General features: G+C 48.3%; 5 protein-coding genes and 1 non-coding gene across 6 annotated transcripts; 4 read left to right on the top strand and 2 right to left on the bottom strand.

Moving 5' to 3' along the window:
• Positions 1 to 1,000: 1,000 nt before the first annotated feature.
• Positions 1,001 to 1,647, bottom strand: FMAN_11273 (uncharacterized protein; the record flags this gene model as incomplete). The annotated part of the gene is made up of 2 exons (XM_041834067.1): positions 1,001 to 1,564; positions 1,615 to 1,647. The coding sequence occupies 2 exons, from the start codon at positions 1,645 to 1,647 to the stop codon at positions 1,001 to 1,003; spliced, it is 597 nt and encodes a 198-aa protein (XP_041684367.1).
• A 4,533-nt stretch (positions 1,648 to 6,180) lies between these two features.
• On the top strand, positions 6,181 to 7,852 carry FMAN_11272 (putative beta (1-3) glucanosyltransferase gel3p; the record flags this gene model as incomplete). The annotated part of the gene is made up of 2 exons (XM_041834066.1): positions 6,181 to 6,255; positions 6,305 to 7,852. The coding sequence occupies 2 exons, from the start codon at positions 6,181 to 6,183 to the stop codon at positions 7,850 to 7,852; spliced, it is 1,623 nt and encodes a 540-aa protein (XP_041684366.1).
• A 4,230-nt stretch (positions 7,853 to 12,082) lies between these two features.
• Positions 12,083 to 14,342, top strand: FMAN_11271 (uncharacterized protein; the record flags this gene model as incomplete). Its single annotated transcript, XM_041834065.1, has 2 exons — positions 12,083 to 12,532; positions 12,579 to 14,342. The coding sequence occupies 2 exons, from the start codon at positions 12,083 to 12,085 to the stop codon at positions 14,340 to 14,342; spliced, it is 2,214 nt and encodes a 737-aa protein (XP_041684365.1).
• Positions 14,343 to 14,710: 368 nt separating this feature from the next.
• FMAN_11270 (uncharacterized protein) lies at positions 14,711 to 15,863 on the top strand (the record flags this gene model as incomplete). Its single annotated transcript, XM_041834062.1, has 2 exons — positions 14,711 to 14,857; positions 14,901 to 15,863. The coding sequence occupies 2 exons, from the start codon at positions 14,711 to 14,713 to the stop codon at positions 15,861 to 15,863; spliced, it is 1,110 nt and encodes a 369-aa protein (XP_041684364.1).
• A 423-nt stretch (positions 15,864 to 16,286) lies between these two features.
• Positions 16,287 to 17,488, bottom strand: FMAN_11269 (uncharacterized protein; the record flags this gene model as incomplete). Its single annotated transcript, XM_041834061.1, has 2 exons — positions 16,287 to 17,134; positions 17,182 to 17,488. The coding sequence occupies 2 exons, from the start codon at positions 17,486 to 17,488 to the stop codon at positions 16,287 to 16,289; spliced, it is 1,155 nt and encodes a 384-aa protein (XP_041684363.1).
• A 404-nt stretch (positions 17,489 to 17,892) lies between these two features.
• tRNA lies at positions 17,893 to 18,000 on the top strand. The gene is made up of 2 exons: positions 17,893 to 17,930; positions 17,965 to 18,000. It is a non-coding gene; the product is annotated as a tRNA-Met (tRNA).
• The last annotated feature ends 716 nt before the right edge of the window (positions 18,001 to 18,716 follow it).

Here is an 18,716-nt window from a genome sequence, read left to right as displayed (position 1 = left end):
AAAGAAAAACCAGCCAAGCAAATAACAATGAGTGTGGCGGTTCCAGTCAGTTCCCGGTTCAACCTCTACAGTGGTTGTGCCCAGGAAGGCGGGGTGAATTTTTTAATTTGGTGGGGCAGATTTACAGATTTTTTGACTGACGACAGAGTCAGGCACCAACTAAGGCATCAAGGTGTATTATTTCCGGTAAGCTGCGATTGTAATGAGTCCAATTTATAGAATATTCTTGATAACTAAGGTGGTACGCAAGGGAACCAACTTGCGCAGACTCTATTCTCAACTTGTTCTGCGCTTTTTGCGGTAAATTGCTGTTATCTTTCTCTATCAAACCCCAAATTTTAATTTTTTTTCTGACCTGACGTCATCAATCCGCCCAATATGATTGGCTGTTGAGTTTCAGGATTTTCACACTGCCCGCCATCTTCATCTCGTGCAGGCAACCTTGAAGGACGGCGAATCCGTGGCTTTGCATACAAACTCATAATTCTCGATTGGATGTATTGACTCGGACTTACCGGTTGAGTTACTGAAAACCTACGGTCAACTTTGCCTCCTTGCGGCAACTCACCATTATCTGAGGCGTTATCACCTGAAGATGAGACTGCCGCCTGTTACGCCTGGAAATAGCCGTTGGCTCAATCCTCGTGCTCGTGTATCAGGCATTTACACTGTCTGCAGTAGAGCTTATAACTGATCATGATGAACTGAAGCTGATGCTCGCCTCGTTCGATGTAATGCTGCTCACTTTTGATGCCACATGTAGGGAAATGGCCTGATAGCCAAGCGACTACGTCCAAGTCTGCGAAGTTTGGGATATCCTCGACATAATGCCTCTCCAATCATGGCCATGTCATATAGAATGAGTTCCTATTCATAAACCATTACTTGGCGTCTTTTGATAATTAACTCAATTGCGTCACAGACATAGGCTATTCTTAGTTTCATAAAGTCATTTCATCATTGAACAGCCGCTATAGTACAGATATTATGATCTCCCAAATTAAGAGGAGGCCTTGTTGTTAAGAGCATCGAAAGGAGTCTTGCCCTCAAGCTCACTCTGCTTAGGACCAGCATCCCTACCAACGGCATTTTGGTTCTGTTGGAACTGTTGCTCAGCCAGTCGGCTAGGGTCGTCCTGGCTACCAGGCTCGGACTCTAAAGCCTTCTTAAGGCCATCCTTAGTGTTAGAATAGTCAATGCCCTCCTTCAAGTTCTTGCCATGAGGACCAGATTCCTTGATATACTGGTTGTCGACATAGCTGGGAGCGGTGCCGGCCAGAGACTTGGGAGCAGAGTCACTGGACTTTGATGCAGTTCCGGAAGACTTGGAAGCAGAGCTAGAGGACTTGGCCTTGGAGTCAGAGCCGGAGCTGGGAGTGGAAGAGGTATCGGTGTTGCGGCCAGCGCTGGTATTCTCGGATCTGGAGGTGGGCTGGTTCTCGCCGTGGATGCCCTCGTTGGAGGCGAACTCGCCGCCCTCCTTCAAGGACTCGGCAGCAAGAGACTCATTGGGGACTGTACCAGCACCCTCCTGCTTTACGGGAGCGTTCTGGCCGAGATCGACCTGATCTGTTAGTTCTGATATGACACGACATCATTTTTGCTAACGCTTACCTTTTGACCGTGGGTGGGGTTCTTGGTAGACATGATGTATGATGTGTTGATGGATAGATGAATTCGTTTACTTTGGTTTGATTGATTAGGGTGGCAGAATATGCTTGATATGGATGCCAAAGGTCCTTGAGCTCTATGATATATACAGAGTCTAGGCTCCATGACATCATGTGTGGTGTTTCTTCACTAACGCCTCTAAGTCTAAACATGACGCCAAATTACATCATGAAAGGCCCTAGCCACGAGGATTTGGCCTGTAAAACAAGCAAAAGAATATAAACAAGGACTTTTTGTTCGATAAGCGAATAGGTTGGAAAGTTCCACGACAAAGCTTCCCCATAGACATCGAGATCTGAGCTGTATGTGCTCGAGCCTCACCATGTTGGGTGTAAGACAGCTGATGCATCGCGACATCACACACACCATGAGTGACGTTAAAATGGTCGGTAGAAGAGCAGAAGCTTTAGATTTATACAATCCCATCCTTACTGGTATTTTAATTTTATGACAGCGGCATGACGGTGTAGGTTGAACTTGATGTGTCTGCCAGCCTAAAAGAGCATCTTGTCAGACGACATCAACAACACCAAGTCTTCCATGCAAGATGCCAGGAACCCTGCCTGTCTTTGAGATCTGAGCTGGAGCTCCGGAGCTTTTACGCCTGGTTTCATTATTCCCCGGTTCTTGGGAGGCTACATTGGCCACTCATGCATGTCTGTGCAATGCTGAACGTGGAGAATGGCCTTGGCATGATGAACTCCAAGCTTCACTTTACTCCCATGAACTGAACGCGCTCGCTTCCCGTACACCCAAAAGAAATCCAATAAAGTATAGTTTGTGTTGCAAATAGTCCCGAAGTGTGTTCTAATCCTGAAATGAAGTCCCGAGAACTGAAACGCCGCCCGATGTCATAAAACTGGCTTATTCATTCGCGTATATCGCTTGCGACATGCATGTGGGGATGGTATCAGACTGTGATACTTCGGTTTCGACAGGCGAAGTGCGATACCTTGCTTTTGTGCTTATCGGTTTGTGCAGTAACATCTCTTGATAGAGAATTATTCTTAAACTACGCAATTGAGAATAGATAATTGCTCTCTTTTGCAAGCTAGCCGCACAACCTTGGTATAAGTGCGACCAGGCACCGATGTGATGATGATATAGAATAGACTTGATGTAGCATTTCAAGAGCACGAGAACACATTGAGACAGTGTTAACCTTCCTCTATTCATCTGATCTACCGCAACATGAGATTATAAGGTAGATTCACCATCCATCATCATGTAGGTATAACCTGCGCTACGAAGAGACGACTAAATTGTCACCAACCCTCGACGAAAAGCGGATGTTGACGATCTAATAACAAATAATTGTCTGTGAGTTGACATGATCACCTAAGAGGTGGACTTCGCATGATTGTCGTGGCTCTCTCACTCGGTTCTGCCTATTATGACTTTCATCTGTCTTGAGAGAACAACACTTGAGAGAACAACCAAGAGTACTAGGCCTTCTTCAGCAAAATGGCAGAAACATGTATTTACAGTGTATCAGTGTAAGTTCTAAAATTGCACAATATTTCATGTGCAATTGAAGGCGCATCCATCGCGATATCATGTGATAGGAGTCGAGTGACACCTTGTTCGAACATGGCAAGTAGTGAGAGGCTTCACGCGAGGTTGCCAGTTTCGGAATGATTAGTGGGTGAATAAAATGTATGGTGCATCGCATTAGGTCATTTCACTACCTTATGGAGGAACACTCAACAGCTGGGTACCTGAGCCATTGTCAATGATGGAACATCTCAGCCTCACACTCTTATCATCTGACACAAGACTTGAGTGAAATGGGTAATGATACTATGTAAGTCCCTTGCGGAAATAGATAACATGTCTTGATAGCGGGAAGTCTGCAGTAAATACATCTATCAAGGTTCGTTCTCATATATGACAAACTTAACGATCGTTACCAGGATCTGACGGTGCCAAGACGCGTGTAAGAGCGTGTAAGAGCAGAGTTATTCCTCACGTTCTTAAGGCTGAGTCTGCAGGAAATCACACGAAAAGAAGGGGAAGTTCATTTGCTCAGAAGCATGATCTATTTCCTTGTCTATCTTGCTACTGTATTCAGTGGTCTTGGTGCGTTCTGCTCTTTGACCTTGCTACCAGCATCAGCATCCATCCTGCTACCACCACTTTAACGGTCCGCACTAAAGCAAGTTTGTTCTTCACACAGACAGACAACCATCACGAAACAGTTTGTGGTATTGAGCAAGATCTTCGCAAGGCTCTATTGCCAAGCCATGAGCCAAGGCTGAGATTTCATAGGCGTGACGCAAGTATGAAAGAAACTCAGCCGCGAAGGGTGATATTTGCCACCCTACAGCCGACCGAGACGGTGATTAAGTCGCATGATCGGCCGGTGTGGAACCCTTTCAGCGGCAACGGACCTTTTGATGCATATGAGAGGTCAAATGTTAACGGCTCGTTGAGTTGAATGGCAAGTGATGGAAGATTTGATGCAATAATTGAGCGGGTGAAGTGTAATTAGAGTCATCGGTCTGGCATGCGCCTCACGAGGTTGACCACCATCGGATCGCCCTACGCTAAGGAGAATTATTTAAACAGGGCGAGGTCTCTAACAAGGGGTCTGGGAATAGAAAACTTTCGGAACACGCAATTCACTTGAATCAAGTCCACAAATAATTAAAAATAACAACACGACAAACAATACGGATAACGATGCCGGGAGAACTCGTGTACCACGACGGCCACTATCACCGGACTTCGGCAGACCGGCCGGAACAACGGCATAACCAGAAACGCCCTCAACATGGATTGCTACAAAAGACTCACGATGCCTGGGGTCGAGTCCTTTATGGCGTTGGTAGCGTCTATTACAAGATTCGAGGACAGTGAAGGATGGAAGATGATGACGACGCATATACGAGAGAGGAATGGAATCGATGATCCAAAAGAATAACTGCAACTCGACCCGCCATCGACAGAACCGTACTCCACTGTTGATGTCCCGTCTTTCCATCACCAACGCGATCAAGCTTCGAGTTGTCGTCGTCTGAACCACTATATATGATGATGATAGACAGGTCCCAGCGCTGATCAAGGAGAAATAACAAAGAACCCGACCAAAAATATCACAGTCAAGCTCATGCCAGAACGCAAGCTGGGTCAGGGATGGATATTATGGGCTCCATAGATGTGCACAGGCGTCTATGCTCTGCTTTGCATTGGTTTCAGAGTACGATAGGTGGAGGGACCAACCAGGAAACAGGAGTGAGAGATACAGTGTCCCTGATAGGAATGACACGCGCCACTGAAAGGATTGACGAACCCTTTGAGACAAAGATACCAACCGGGCCGAGCGTACACATCCCGGAAGGGAAATCGAAATCAACGCAACACGAACACACGTAAGCTCTTTGTTCGACCCGATGCACCCAATTCACCCGCCGCTGTTGTCAGTCAACTTCCGAAAATTGTGAGCCAAGACGACAAGACATAGGCATTTAATATCATGATATTGCATTTCCGTATTCATCATGCCAAGTGAACGCGGTCAAGTCGTAGACAATGAGTCCCACCGCAAGCGACTCGAGACAATTTCCCAAGTGTCATTCAATGTCGTATACATGCTCAAGGCGAGATGCAGAATCAATGGCGGCTCAGACCAAACCCAGGTGAGACCCCTGATGTTTTGTCGTAGAACGGATATTCGGTGGAGATTATCCCCTATTCTGTACAGTGCAATCTCGTGACGCACTAACAAACCATGCACCAGGCGTGGCCAAGCTTTTGCTAAGGCGAGATAGAGCTACGGTGTGCATTGACTCCAAGCACTATACCACCGTCAACAAGATGAGATCCCTCTGCAGCAACCCCTGATTGGCCACGGATGGCGCCGGACAAGACCAAAACAAGCTTCAATCTCTGAACTGCGCCTCGCAATCGACAGGGGTTCTTTGTCCCGTGGTTGGTTCATTCGTCAATCCTCGAGGGGATCTGCTTGTTTTCGGGGACCGACCTCTTCACCGTAGCAGGCACAGTGCCGCTCTTCCACTACAACACAGCCGCTGCCAACCCCTTGCCAGTACAATTAGCGGCTTGGGCAACTGAAGCTCAGGGGGGGAGGGGGCCCGGGGGCCACTCCAGAAGCCCAGGGATGGTCCCGTAGCTAGACTGCTTTAGTGTCACTGCTAGCCACCCCATGCATTCCATTTTCCATTTACTTTTCAAATCGCCCCATCCCTCGAATTCCATCTTCCTTCTCTCCTCCTTCATCAAACCTTCGCTAACCTTTAATTCTTCAACGCCGTTTTTTCTTATCGGTTCTCGTTACTTTGAGGCCGATTTTTAACTTTTCCCGACACTCATTTACAAACGCTCTTGCTACTCGATCCGATTGCCTCTCTTCGGGCTCACTCGTCGCGAACTCAGGAAAAAGGGGTTTCAGCATTCCAACAACACTTTAGGCGCTGAATAAAACCATCGCCTCATTCTAGTCATTCATTACTCTCTGTTCTTTTTACTTGCCGTTTGATACACAACACAATGAAGTTTTCCGCTGCCATTGTCGCCGCGGCGGCCACGGCTGCCAGCGCCAAGCTGGAGCCCATCACCATGAAGGTATGCGCCAGACGTCAGGGTATCGCGATTCTATATTGACAATTCCCAGGGATCCAAGCTCTTCTACTCGAACGGAACCCAGTTCTTCATGAAGGGTGTTGCTTACCAACAGGATACTGCCGCCGCTGGTCAGACCAACACTAAGGAGACCAAGTACATTGATCCTCTCGCCGATGAGGCTGCTTGCAAGCGTGATATCCCTCTCCTCAAGCAGCTCGGTACCAACATCATCCGAACCTACGCCATCAACCCCAAGGCCGACCACAAGGCCTGCATGAAGCTGCTCGACGATGCTGGAATTTACGTCATCTCTGATCTCTCAGAGCCCAGCGTCTCGATCAACCGTGATGACCCCAAGTGGGATGTTGAGCTGTATGAGCGCTACATCGGAGTCGTCGACGAGCTTGGTCAGTACGACAACGTCGTCGGTTTCTTTGCCGGTAACGAGGTCTCCAACAACGTCTCCAACACACAGGCTTCTGCTTTCGTCAAGGCCGCCGTCCGTGATACCAAGAAGCACATCAAGAGCAAGTTCTCCCGCTGGCTCGGTGTCGGTTACGCCTCTAACGACGATGTCGATATCCGTGAGCAGATTGCCGACTACTTCAACTGCGGTGAGGACGACTCCCGCATTGATTACTGGGGTTACAACATCTACTCTTGGTGCGGTAAGAGCAGCATGGAGGACTCTGGTTACACTGACCAGGCCAAGTTCTTTGAGAACTACTCTGTTCCCGTCTTCTTCGCCGAGTATGGTTGCAACGAGCCCGATGGTGCTGCTGGCCGTATTTTCGATGAGACCACCGCCCTGTACGAGGAGAAGGTCATGACCGAAGTCTTCAGCGGTGGCATCGTCTACATGTACTTCCAGGAGGCCAACGACTACGGTCTCGTCAAGATCAGCAAGAACGATGATGCTGTCAAGCTCAAGGACTTTTCCCAGCTCCAGACCAAGGTCAACGCCGCCAAGCCTTCCGGTGTCGAGGAGGACAGCTACAAGCCCACTGGCAAGGCCGCCACCTGCCCTGAGCAGTCCAAGAACTGGCAGGCCAACAGCGTCCTCCCCCCTGTCCCCGACTCCTCTCTCTGCGAATGCATGGTCAAGAGCCGAAGCTGTGTCCCTGCTGATAACCTGAAGTCCAAGGACGTGACCGACATCTTTGGTTACATCTGCGGCCAGGACAAGAAGATCTGCAGTGCTATCACCGCCAACGCCACTGCCGGTATCTATGGTGCCTACAGCATGTGCTCTGACGAGGACAAGCTTGCTTACATCCTCGACGCCTACTACGTCTCCCAGAAGTCCGCTGCCGATGCTTGTGACTTCAAGGGCAAGGCCACCACCCAGAAGGCTGAGAGCCAGTCCTCTTGCTCGTCTGCTCTCGCCTCTGCCAGCAAGATCAACGAGGAGGTTGCCACTGCTACCCACGCCGTCACCTCTGAATCCACCGGTGGTTCCAACAGCAGCAGCGAGGACGACGAGAACTTTGGTCTCCAGGCTGCCTCCATCGCCCGCGTCTTCTCCCTCGGTGACTTTGCCGTCGGCGCCTACATGGCCGTCGCCGGTATTGTCGGTGCCGGTATGGTCCTTCTGTAAAAAGGAGGTTCTTGGATGGGCCGATCTTGGTATGATTAAAGTTTCTTGCGGTGGCTTTTTAGGAACGTGCGCTTTTTACTAGTTGTGTCTTTTCCCTTTTGTGTATCTAGCATCGCCGGTGTTGCATGGCTTGTGATTAGAACGAGATAGATGTCTAATGTCATCTTGCGCGATTGCTATGCCAGTCTGTGAAGTGTTTGGGTGAAAATTATACATTTGTAATGTAATACACTACCTTGATCTTGACTCGGGTGAGAATATGTCGTGCACATGGAGCCGTTCTCAGCTTTGTGACTCAGTAGATGGCATGGTTCGGGCTCATTGAATCGTCTTTCTCTCAACGTCGAGCTTCTCAATGCATACTCGAATTATACCGACCATCCATCTGTACCGTCGAGACCAAGACCGTGTTAAAGGCGTTTGAATGCCTGGCCGCAGTTTGCTACTGCAAGAGCACATCAAGGGGTTAGGAATCCAAGGCTTATGCTAGGTTTAGCCAACAATAAGTTCATGATAAGCCTTAGAACAACTGTAGAATCTATGATAAGTTCATCATAAGGCTTTGGATAATTGTAAAATTTATAATGAGTTTATTATAAGGCTTTGGATATGTTTAGATCTGTAAAAACTATGATGGGTTTAACATGATGTACCTAGGTAAGAGATGATTTGAGCATCTAAGGCGCCCTCATGAGGAGGTTATTACAGGCGACTTCCAGGCCATCCGTACCTACCTATGTCGGAAGTCGATTTCTCCCTGCAGGTGGTCAAAGTACTTCTCTCTTCATCCTCTTCAACATCTGGAATTTTTAGCGGCAATATGTCGTTTTTGAGTCAGGGGCAACAGCTCTCCTCACAGGGCCTGACAGGGTGGGTTTGGTGCAAGATGTGACAGACCCTCCGCGACTACTATTCAAAAGCATATTCAAGGATTTCGACTGCTGCATTCACGAGCTGGGAGACCCCGTATTCGAGAAATATCTGGATCAGAACAAAGGCCCCCCCAACTGTCGGAATGCCCGCCATCTGGAGCTTCCGAGCACAACGCCAGCTGATGCTTGATATCCGTCGTTCTCAACAACGCCGTCACCCGCGGGTCCAGTTCTTCGATACTCAGTGGATTAAGGATTCAAAAATCAGTCTTTTTGAGGCATCAGTTCCACTAGAAGGCACTCCTCTCGAGGATGGGTCCGTCGTCAACGTTATTATCGAAATCACAATTGACCCTAAAGTCGAGCATCCTCACTCATATCTTCAGCCCCCTGGAGAACGTTCTTTGACTCCTAGGAGTATAGCCTTTAACTCTTGGAGCTAAGCATTTCGCGTTGGGATACGTATCGAGTTCTAAGAGGGAAGGGTTTGGAAAAGCATGTACCTCCACTCTACTCGACAATGTCCTGTTTTATCGCTGTACAAGTCGCTGAAAGTCAAAGACTTGGGCAATGAACTCAATCACATAGATCTTTTCTGGCTTTATTGCATGAAAACACTTGCGACACTATTGAACTGGCGATAGAAGTCGGAGAACAACCCCGTCAGAGATAACCTCACCCAAGCCGTTTGGACTCCTTATCGCATCAGGCTCCTCAGCATTGACTTCGACTTTCACAATCAGCGTCTTGTTATTGATGAACCACAGTCGGTGGAAATGGAATGCCCTTGGCTTCTGATCCTTGAGTGAGTTCCAATGGGAGTTCGACGAACAGGGACTCGGCAAGTCGCTGAGAGAAGTGTGATCTTTGTTTGGTAGGTATTTCCTGCCTATCCAGTATACCTAATGAGAAAAGGGTATAGAGGATGGAAATAAAGTGATCCAAGGCAGCCTGACTTTATACTAAAAAATCCTAAGCTTCATAATAAGATATCCTAAACTTCTTACAAGTTTTGCCCCGTGTTTTCTGCCTGCGATGTTTTTTGGTTGGTCGGGCATCGGGGCTGTCCATTAATAGGTAGTGAGTGGTTGACGGCCCCGCCCAGGCATCTTCCAGCAAAGAGTGATTTTCCTGCTAGGGCACACACGATGAGACCACTGGCTGCAAGTTTTTGCCTCTTGCTGCAAAATTTCTTTACCTTCAAAAATCCTCTGCCTGGAATGCTGGTTTATGATGTTTGGCGTGCTCACCAGGCCTGCGTTGCGCACTGGTTGTTGCGAAACCTGACTTGAAGTGAACGTCAAGACGAGCAACAGTGACAAACGAGTTGGAACCTCCCTTGGTCTTGAAATCCCAGTATCGTAAGTTTGTGGCTCGAGACTGGGTAATGTATTGAGTGGTTCCACTGCACAAGGGAGAGTGTGAGTGCCCAGAGCACGTTCTACAGCATACTGGGCCACCAAGTGGAATCTGCAAAGAGAGGAACTTGATAATAACACAGGTTATCGAGTTTCATGTATTATTTGCAAGGTTCCAGTTGGCTGGCCGTGTGCAGCGCTGGAGTTGGGTTGGTATGTGGTGGGGAGACAGGTAGGGTATATAGTTTACAGATAAACACGAGCTTTCGCCAGCGGGCAACCGCTGGCACATTGGTCTATGTTAGTACATCCGGTTGACTTGGCAATTCCCTGCGAAGTTCGTAAGTTCGACTTCATACTAATACCTCAGCAGTGAAACGATACAGAGAAGATTAGCATGGCCCCTGCACTAAGGATGACACGCTCAATCAAAGAGAAGCTACCAATTTTTTTGTCTTTTTCACGATTAGTTATGTTTTGTTATCATCGAGCTCTTGGTTTCGTGTTGTGGTGTTATGTGATGAATATCCTTGACCGTGTCTTCTCGCTCCGTTTTGGGAAAATTCCATTTTTAGAACCATGTCCTATTGGCCGGATAAAAGTGGACCCTACTTACACGCGTGCTCGTTTAAGCATAAGTCGCGTTGGTATTTGGAAGCTGCACTGAAGCTCACGATCACCGATAATGTAGAAATGTAATTGCAAATGACTCTGTTCTCTTAACACCAATGCCTCAAACTCTGTTAATATGGAATTCATTCTTTCCGCTCGTCTTGCTACTCGAACCGTGACGCCTTGCACTGCTCTCAATCAATGCCGCATACAGAAGAGTGACTCGAGAACGCAATAGAGGGCGCCTTCCGGTTTTGTCTTTTTAGGTCGATGGCGATAAGGCTTAGCAGCCGTTGAGATCTTCAGATTTTGGCCCCACGGGGCATCTCCTCAAGCATGGAAATAGTTGAAAGATAAAGGCAAGAACCAATGTCAAGGAGAATGGTAGAACCTCAAGGTCATGCCAGGCAGACGCATGCTTTGCTTGAGTCGGCCACAAGGCTCGCTGTCGTGTTATAACTGTTCCATGTGACATGTGCCACTGAGGACCGCGACTACAGTAAACACAGCCAGGCTCTATCTCGAGAAGGAAGCAAAGCGTTTGAATACACATCCTTCAAGAACAATAAACGAGAGTTGCGGCGCAGCGACGGTTTTGTGAAGCCATACACGTTCTCCAGATGACAGACCTGAAAGTCAACTATCCCAGGTCGAGAAGTCGAATAGCAATCTTTTGTCCATTCAAGACAACGCCTCGGCCCCGAAAACATCCTCCTAGTAAACAATTCACCTGCGCCCTGCCATATTGATCATTCCTCCAACGCCATCTCTTCAGCTGCCCACGCTAAAAAGCATGCTTACTCTGGAAGCTAAACGAAAACCCATCCAAACTCCGCAGAACAGAACAGACCCATTCGGACACGGAGACGATGCTTACATTTAACGGGGACTAGGACTCGGGACGATAAATGAGTGGCGCAGGGTGCGCCATGCTCCCCAGCTGAATACCCAAACAGACAGAAAGAAGCCTTGTGGCGGTCTATTAAAAATAGACTAGAAAGCCGTTAGGCAGATTGGCGCGAACAGTTGTACAACGGTAGGATTTTCACGATGGAGTTGAAACGTACGAGTTGGCGCTTCGAGGGGATTTTTGAGAAGGGATCTGCACCAAAGTCCTGATCTCTTTATTCTCATTTGATAATGATATAAAAAAAAACAAATAAAAGAAAAAGCGACAGGCCTGCAGATAATTGTTTCCCGCTGACAGGTCCCGCCGTCAGCACAGCCTGTGGAACTACTGGTATAAGCAACGCCTTCAGCGCTAGCCCAAGTTCCGCCCAGCCACGATGCAGGACTCGAGCATGTTGGTCTTCAGGATAAACTGCATATAAGGGCTGGAAGATGTCCAGAAAGATCTTCCAGCCCTATCACTCATAATCAAAATCATCATGATCCTTTCAATTCTATTAGCCCTTGCTGGGGTTAGTTTCGCAGCCCTTGAGCCTAGACAGGTGATGCACCAGGCTCGAAACCAACCGTCTTTTATTTCATCGCGAGATCTTTCCGAAGCGAAGAGCGAGCCTTGCAAGTTCATAAGTCAGGCCTATGTGGAAGCCGAACCTGAGCCTGGGAAGCCTGTTATTCTGGCCATTCCTCCCTCTGTTGGTATTGCTTGTCTCAAGTCTGTTCCTCTGGATAAGAAGCGAGATCTCGAGTTGCTTGACTACCTTGAGCCTTTGATTGGGTTTCAGAGTACGCTTGAGATCCTCGCTGATCCGCCGAAAGAGTATCTGTTTCCAGGTGTGGACGTTCTTGGGGGGTTTGATACGATTCGGAGCAAGTTGGAGAACAACAAGTACAAGACTCAATATGAAGTCATGACAGATCTGCGAAGTCTTGTAAGTTTTCTTAAGTCTCTGTATAGTGATGTACTTACGATAATAGTTTGCTGCCGCAAATGATGGTCACTTTGACTATCCTCCCGCTCTTCTCAATGCCTTCTATTACGTCCGACGAGGCGTCGAGTTTGAGTCCGTGTCTGCCAACGGCCTTCGACTGCCATACATCTTCCATGTCATCGACACGAGTCGTGGTAACCAAGGTCTTCTCGACTACAACCCTTCAGCTGTCAAGTCAATCGATGGTACCCCAATCGCCGAGTGGCTCGAGGAGGACGCTTCTTTCGCGACATCGAACAGTCAGGATCCTGATGCTCAGTACAACGGCCTCTTTGCATCTATTCCTCGTGGTGCTGTCGGGTCGTCTAGCAGCACACTCTTCACCCAGTTTGAGATTCCCGATACATACACCATCGAATTCCACAACGGTAGCACGTTGGAGATTGTCAACCAATTAGTCGTCCCTGCTAATGTTGACCTTTCTGGTATCGAGTCTGGCGAGGATTTCCATTATTATGTCGAAATCACTCCCACAAACACCACCACTGAAGAACCTTCTGCCAATGAGCGTCGTTCAACCCAAGAGACTGATGATGATCTTCCTGGCTACCCCAAGCCTCTCGTCAAACAATCCAGCAACGCTGTCTCGGCATACCTTCTCAACGGTGAAGACTACAAGGACACTGCTGTTCTCTCCATCTTGAGCTTTTTGCCTATCGGTATCGACATCAGCAACCCTCCTGCCGACTTTAGCATGACCAAGTTCATTCTTGAGGGACAAGCTGTCATCCTTCAGCTCATCAAGGCGGCCAGGGCTACTGGTCGTGATAAGCTCATCATCGACATGTCTGCCAACGGCGGTGGTTCAGTTATTCTCGCCCACTCCATCTATCGCCTTTTGTTTCCGGATGGAGAGTTTACTGGCTGGGATCGATACCGCGCCAACCCTGCTCTTGAAGCTGCCTCTGAGGTTGACTATGATAACCTCGTCAAGTCCCTGATCACTAGATCTGAGTATTATCCCGTCGCTCCTGGTCACAAATACCTCGAGACAGGCAAGGAGTTTTATGGTCCCTACACCGTAAAGGGGCAGAACGTCACTGCAGCTTTCCAGACCGATAAGACTGTTCCCTGGGATGAGAGCATTCCTGCTTATATCAATGGCTTCGACCCCGAGAGGAAGCCTTTGGTTGCAGAAGCTCCCTGGAAGCCTGAGAACATTATTATTGTGACTGATGGTATTTGTGCCTCGGCCTGTGGTATCCTGACTGGTCTTCTCACCCGTAACCACGGCATTCGCACACTCGCACTTGGCGGTCGTCCTCTCAACCAAGCCATGCAAGCCATGGGCGGCGTCAAGGGAACTCTCCTCAACTTCAACGCCGACATCACCAGCGCAATCGCCAATGTTCGCACCAACGCAAAGACCGACAAGGAGACGGCCGCTATCCTCAGCGACGCATCGTCCTCATTTCCCAGCTCGCAGAACCCACCTCTTCTTCCTCTCCCCGCAGGCGGTGTCGGCAAGGTCAACTCGCTGAACGGCTACACTGAGGAGAACCTCGAGGGATACCCTGTGCATTTTAGGTATGAGGCTGCCAACTGCCGTCTGTTTTATACGCAGCGTATGATGGCTTCACCTATTGAGTCGTGGAGACGTGCTAGAGGTGTTGCATGGAATAATGAGCCTTGCGTGCCGGGCTCGACGACGAATAGTGATGGTACTATTGGTGATAAGACTCTCAAGTATGACTCTCGAGTTCGCAGTCGCGCGAGTGGAATCAAGGGGCCTGGAGAGTTGAAGAAGTGATGATTCATTCATGGTAAACGGCGTTTGTATAGATGGTGACAAACTTAGCATGCGATGGAGTTGTTTGTGTTTTACCTATAGACTATAATGGGCATACCAATATTTTATGTTTTATCTTATTATTTTGTGTCTTATTCAGACTTGATGAGTCTCTGTGGCTTGTATCACGAAGGTTTACGATCCCGATCGATTAAGCATGCCATGACGTCAGACAACTCCAAGCAGGCACTGGCACGCGACAACCACAAGCTAAGCTCTGTCCTACGTATGCTCTTCCTCCTCTTCTCTCCATTTCTCTTCTTTACCTAATAATTAATTCTCTTGCAACATTCTTTTTGCAAAGACAATATTGTTTTTCCGAGGTCGCTATGCCTCTCCTCCCTAGAGTCAACTCGGCTGCGGCCAACAGGTCCCAGACCAAGAAGCAAAAGTTCAAGACGTTTATGCGACAATGGTTTCTTGTCAACTGGCGCGATTTACTTACCATGGCCGTAGTTGGAGCTGTTTCTTTTGGCGTATGTTTCTTCTCTGTGGTTTTGATCGTTGCTAATTTGTTAGATCTATCATTCTCCAGTCATCATCACACGAACGTTTCCCGTCACCTTCAATGCGACCTCTGGAGATATTGTCTACCCGCAATGGGCGTACCCTGATCGCGGTTGGATTCTTCCCTCGTGGCTATCAGGTCTGATATCCATCGCTATACCTATCATTACCTATATCGTCGCCCAATTCCGGATCAAATCGGCCTGGGATGCGAGCAACGCCATCATTGGAACGAACTGGTCCGTCATTCTGGCGTCTCTCTTCCAGGTCACTCTCAAACAACTGGTCGGCGGTTTCAGACCTTACTTTCTCGATGTTTGTATGCCAGATATCTCTCTCGCTAAAACGCACAACAAGACTGGCTTGAATGGGGTTGGTTTCTACCAAATCATGTACACCACCGAAATCTGCACGCAGCCTGACAAGTCGAGGATCCAAAATGCCATCACGTCGTTCCCAAGCGGACACACGACAGCCGCTTTCGCCGGATTCGGATTCCTCTTCCTATGGCTCAACGCCAAACTCAAGGTCTGGGCAGACCACAAGCCCGCCTTCTGGAAACTCTTTCTCACATTCCTCCCTCTTCTCGGAGCAGTCCTCATCGCTGGTTCACTCACCATTGACGCTGCGCACAACTGGTACGACATTCTAGGAGGTGGATTCATCGGCACGATCATGGCATTCGCATCATATCGGTCAACCTATGCTAGTGTCTGGGACTGGCGTTTCAACCACCTCCCACTTCAAGAGACGGAGGCTTTCCGGTATGGATTCGACGGGGACCTGGACTACGCTGCCCAGACCATCTCTATGGCTGCTGGCTGGGGAGGCAAGAAGGTTAGGTTGCCTGAAAGCGCGAGTGCCCCTGCTATCAGCTCCGAGTCTACGCTTCGAAGTGGCGCTGAGGAGATAGAGAACCTGGATGCGAATACTAGAAGGAAGCGAAGGGGACCGGTTGGAGATGAGGCTGTCTAATGAGGAGGCTTGTACACAGGAATATTCGTAGTTGGAGTTGGAGCTTGACATAGATTTGCATATCGATCATAACGGCAATGACAAATTTGACAAGAACATATTTCTTCGACCTCGACTAAGGATCCATAGATGCAAAACTGCTCTTGATGAGTTAACAACCAACGTTCGATCTGGTTGCTCTGTCTGCTCGACTTCTCTGCCGGAGACCCCGGAAACTTTGGGGAGACCTTTCTACAATTGATATCGACGCCAAGAAAACACAATTTCAACTACATAATCTCTTTATACATATCGAATTAAATGAAAACATTATGATCAAATGCTTCGGAGAACTATTACAAGACCTAGGAGAAGAAAACTATTACCTAGGCCTAGATTGACAAAAAGCAACACCCAGTAAGCAAACATGCATGACCCCAAAAACTAGTATCCTGACGCTGCAAGCCTGGCCTTCTCCTCGTCGTCCTTCTTCACAACTTCATAATCAGGAAGATCCTCCTTCACATCACGATGTGCAACCTCAGGCTGTGTTTGCTCTCGAGTCTCTTGCGCCTGAGGTTCATCGGTGTATCTCTCCTGCTTCTCAGATAAGATGCCATCCCCAGGAGGAGGGATCTGGCCAACTGCTTGCACAACAGTTTGGTTATAGTCTGTTCGGCCTTGAAGAGCCTGAAGAACCTCAAACAGTGGTTTGCCTGCCATAGGCCAAGCAACATCGCCGCATAAAATCTTCTCTGCCGTTATACCGCGCTCATTATAGAAAGTAGCATTGGCATCTCCTCGCGTCACAACGATAGTACCGTCGATTTGAACACCCATCCACAAACCGCGGCTCTTCATGTAACTCCACATAGGTCGAGCAGTCTTGCTGAGCGCAGCCTCAACACTACCACCTGTTCCGATAGGTCCCAAAGCAACTGAGCCCTCAGCGCCGAATGACAACCGAGGTTTTGTGAAGGCGGCGACTTGCTCTGGGGTGTTGAGGACACAGACACAGTCATAAACATCGAGTCCAAAGACGAAGCCAGCTCCGAGACTGCTTACGATGAAGGAGGAGGGAGGAGACCATGTACCGTCTGAGCGACGGGCGATGACTACACCAGAGCCCCCTGAGAGAGAGTTATGACCTGGACCAGCACGAATGACGTTGAAGATGGCGAGGCCGGCAGCGCTTTGGAGGACTGAAGGTGGAATTTTGACCATTGACTTGCGTGTAAGACCGGTTGGGTGGAGGGGTCCTTTTTCAGTGGGCGACGTAGAGGAGTTGAGGTCTAGACTTGTAAGTAAGGTGCTTTTTAGGATGTTTGTATAGTCTTACTCGTGAAGGAGTGAAGGATACGGGCAGCCTTGCTGCATTCCTTGACCATGGTAGAAGGCCACCAACCCTCAGCACCGAACAGATTTGCGGCCTTGTTCAATGGTGAACCAGCCTTGGCGCTGATCTTGTGGAACCTCTCGCCAGCTGTGGGCTTAGTGGTAGAAGACACATCGCGATCTTGAGGTTGGGGTTGGGGTTGTTGATACTCTGTGCTATCAGGTTGGATAGAGTAAGAGGGAAGTTGACCGGCTTGCTTGAGAGGATCAACGTCCTCGATGAACTTGTTGGATGTAGAGTAAAGAGTCATTGTGATGATTATCCGAAGTATACAAACGGTATGTGAGTGAAAGTGACTGTATAAAAACTGAAGATTGCAGATTGTATGGTTCTAATACACTCGGCCAGGCACTATTCATCCTTATATGTCCTTGCTCGCTGTATTATCCCGATTCCACACATCTCGCATTCTCTTAAGCCTACGCAATCTCGTCCAACCAAACAGTGTATTGCTGTTGCCTCTAGGCGCAGTAAACGCGGCCGCCTAGCTAAGATGGGTGTGTAGTGCGCGGACTGAGGCGCAGCGTCGCCGCACGAGACGCGAGACAAGGGCGAATGACGATCCACCATGAGGAACGGGTGATAACTCAAGCAAAGAGACGATACTATTTCGAAATATACCTCAATTTCATCAACAAACACCGCAGTTGCAAAGCTTTCTTGGCTCAGTTGGTTAGAGCGTTGGTCTCATATCTGTATAGAGTGACTTAGCTTCAAGCTAGGGTTATCCAAAGGTCGTGAGTTCGAACCTCACAGAGAGCAATCCTTTTTGCTGATGGTGTTGTGAAGTTGTTGGAACGATCATGACCAGCCCCACTGTTTAAGCCTTACCGTGCGAGTTGGTAAAGTGGTGGCATATAAAGTGGGCCCGGTCACTCGAGTGCCAATCAAAAGCATGGATTATAGCCTTATACAGTCTCGATACGTTATAATACTGTACCACCCATAACAATGGGCTTCGCTTCTATTGTACCTTGTAATGCAAATAGTTTAACGTTTGTGTTTACCAGTAACGGACATGCGTTCACAAGGGTCAAACAGGCGAAAGTGTCGATTCTCATAAATAAACAGGCGCGGCTAGCCAGAAGGTTTCCCTATATCCCTTCACTGAATCTTTGATGCTCTTGTGATCAAGAGGTGCCTTTGGAGTTTACGATCTTGTTAGTATCATCAAATTGTGAGTTTTTATTGCTGCCATCGAGCGCAAATGAAATTACTCATGAAGTATGAGTTCCTCCATTCTTGAAGAGTCTGGTTGAAGAACATAACCACCTAATACATGCTTCAATTTCGATTCAACAGCTTGGCATCGGTATCATGTTAAAAGCAATACCGGTTTTGGAGCATTTGTACCCAGCATTGATCCCTGGAACGAAGGGGTTCTACATACACCACCGTCAGCCGATCTCAGTCTATAGACACTCGGCAATTTTTTGCATTGTGGCCAGACTTATAGGGCAGATGAAGAAAAGCCTGGC

Source organism: Fusarium mangiferae (assembly GCF_900044065.1).
Source record: "Fusarium mangiferae strain MRC7560 genome assembly, contig: FMAN_scaffold008, whole genome shotgun sequence".
Taxonomy (NCBI): Eukaryota; Fungi; Ascomycota; class Sordariomycetes; order Hypocreales; family Nectriaceae; genus Fusarium; species Fusarium mangiferae.
The sequence above is the reverse complement of the archived record's forward strand: the minus strand, read 5'-3'. Positions and strand labels throughout refer to the sequence as shown.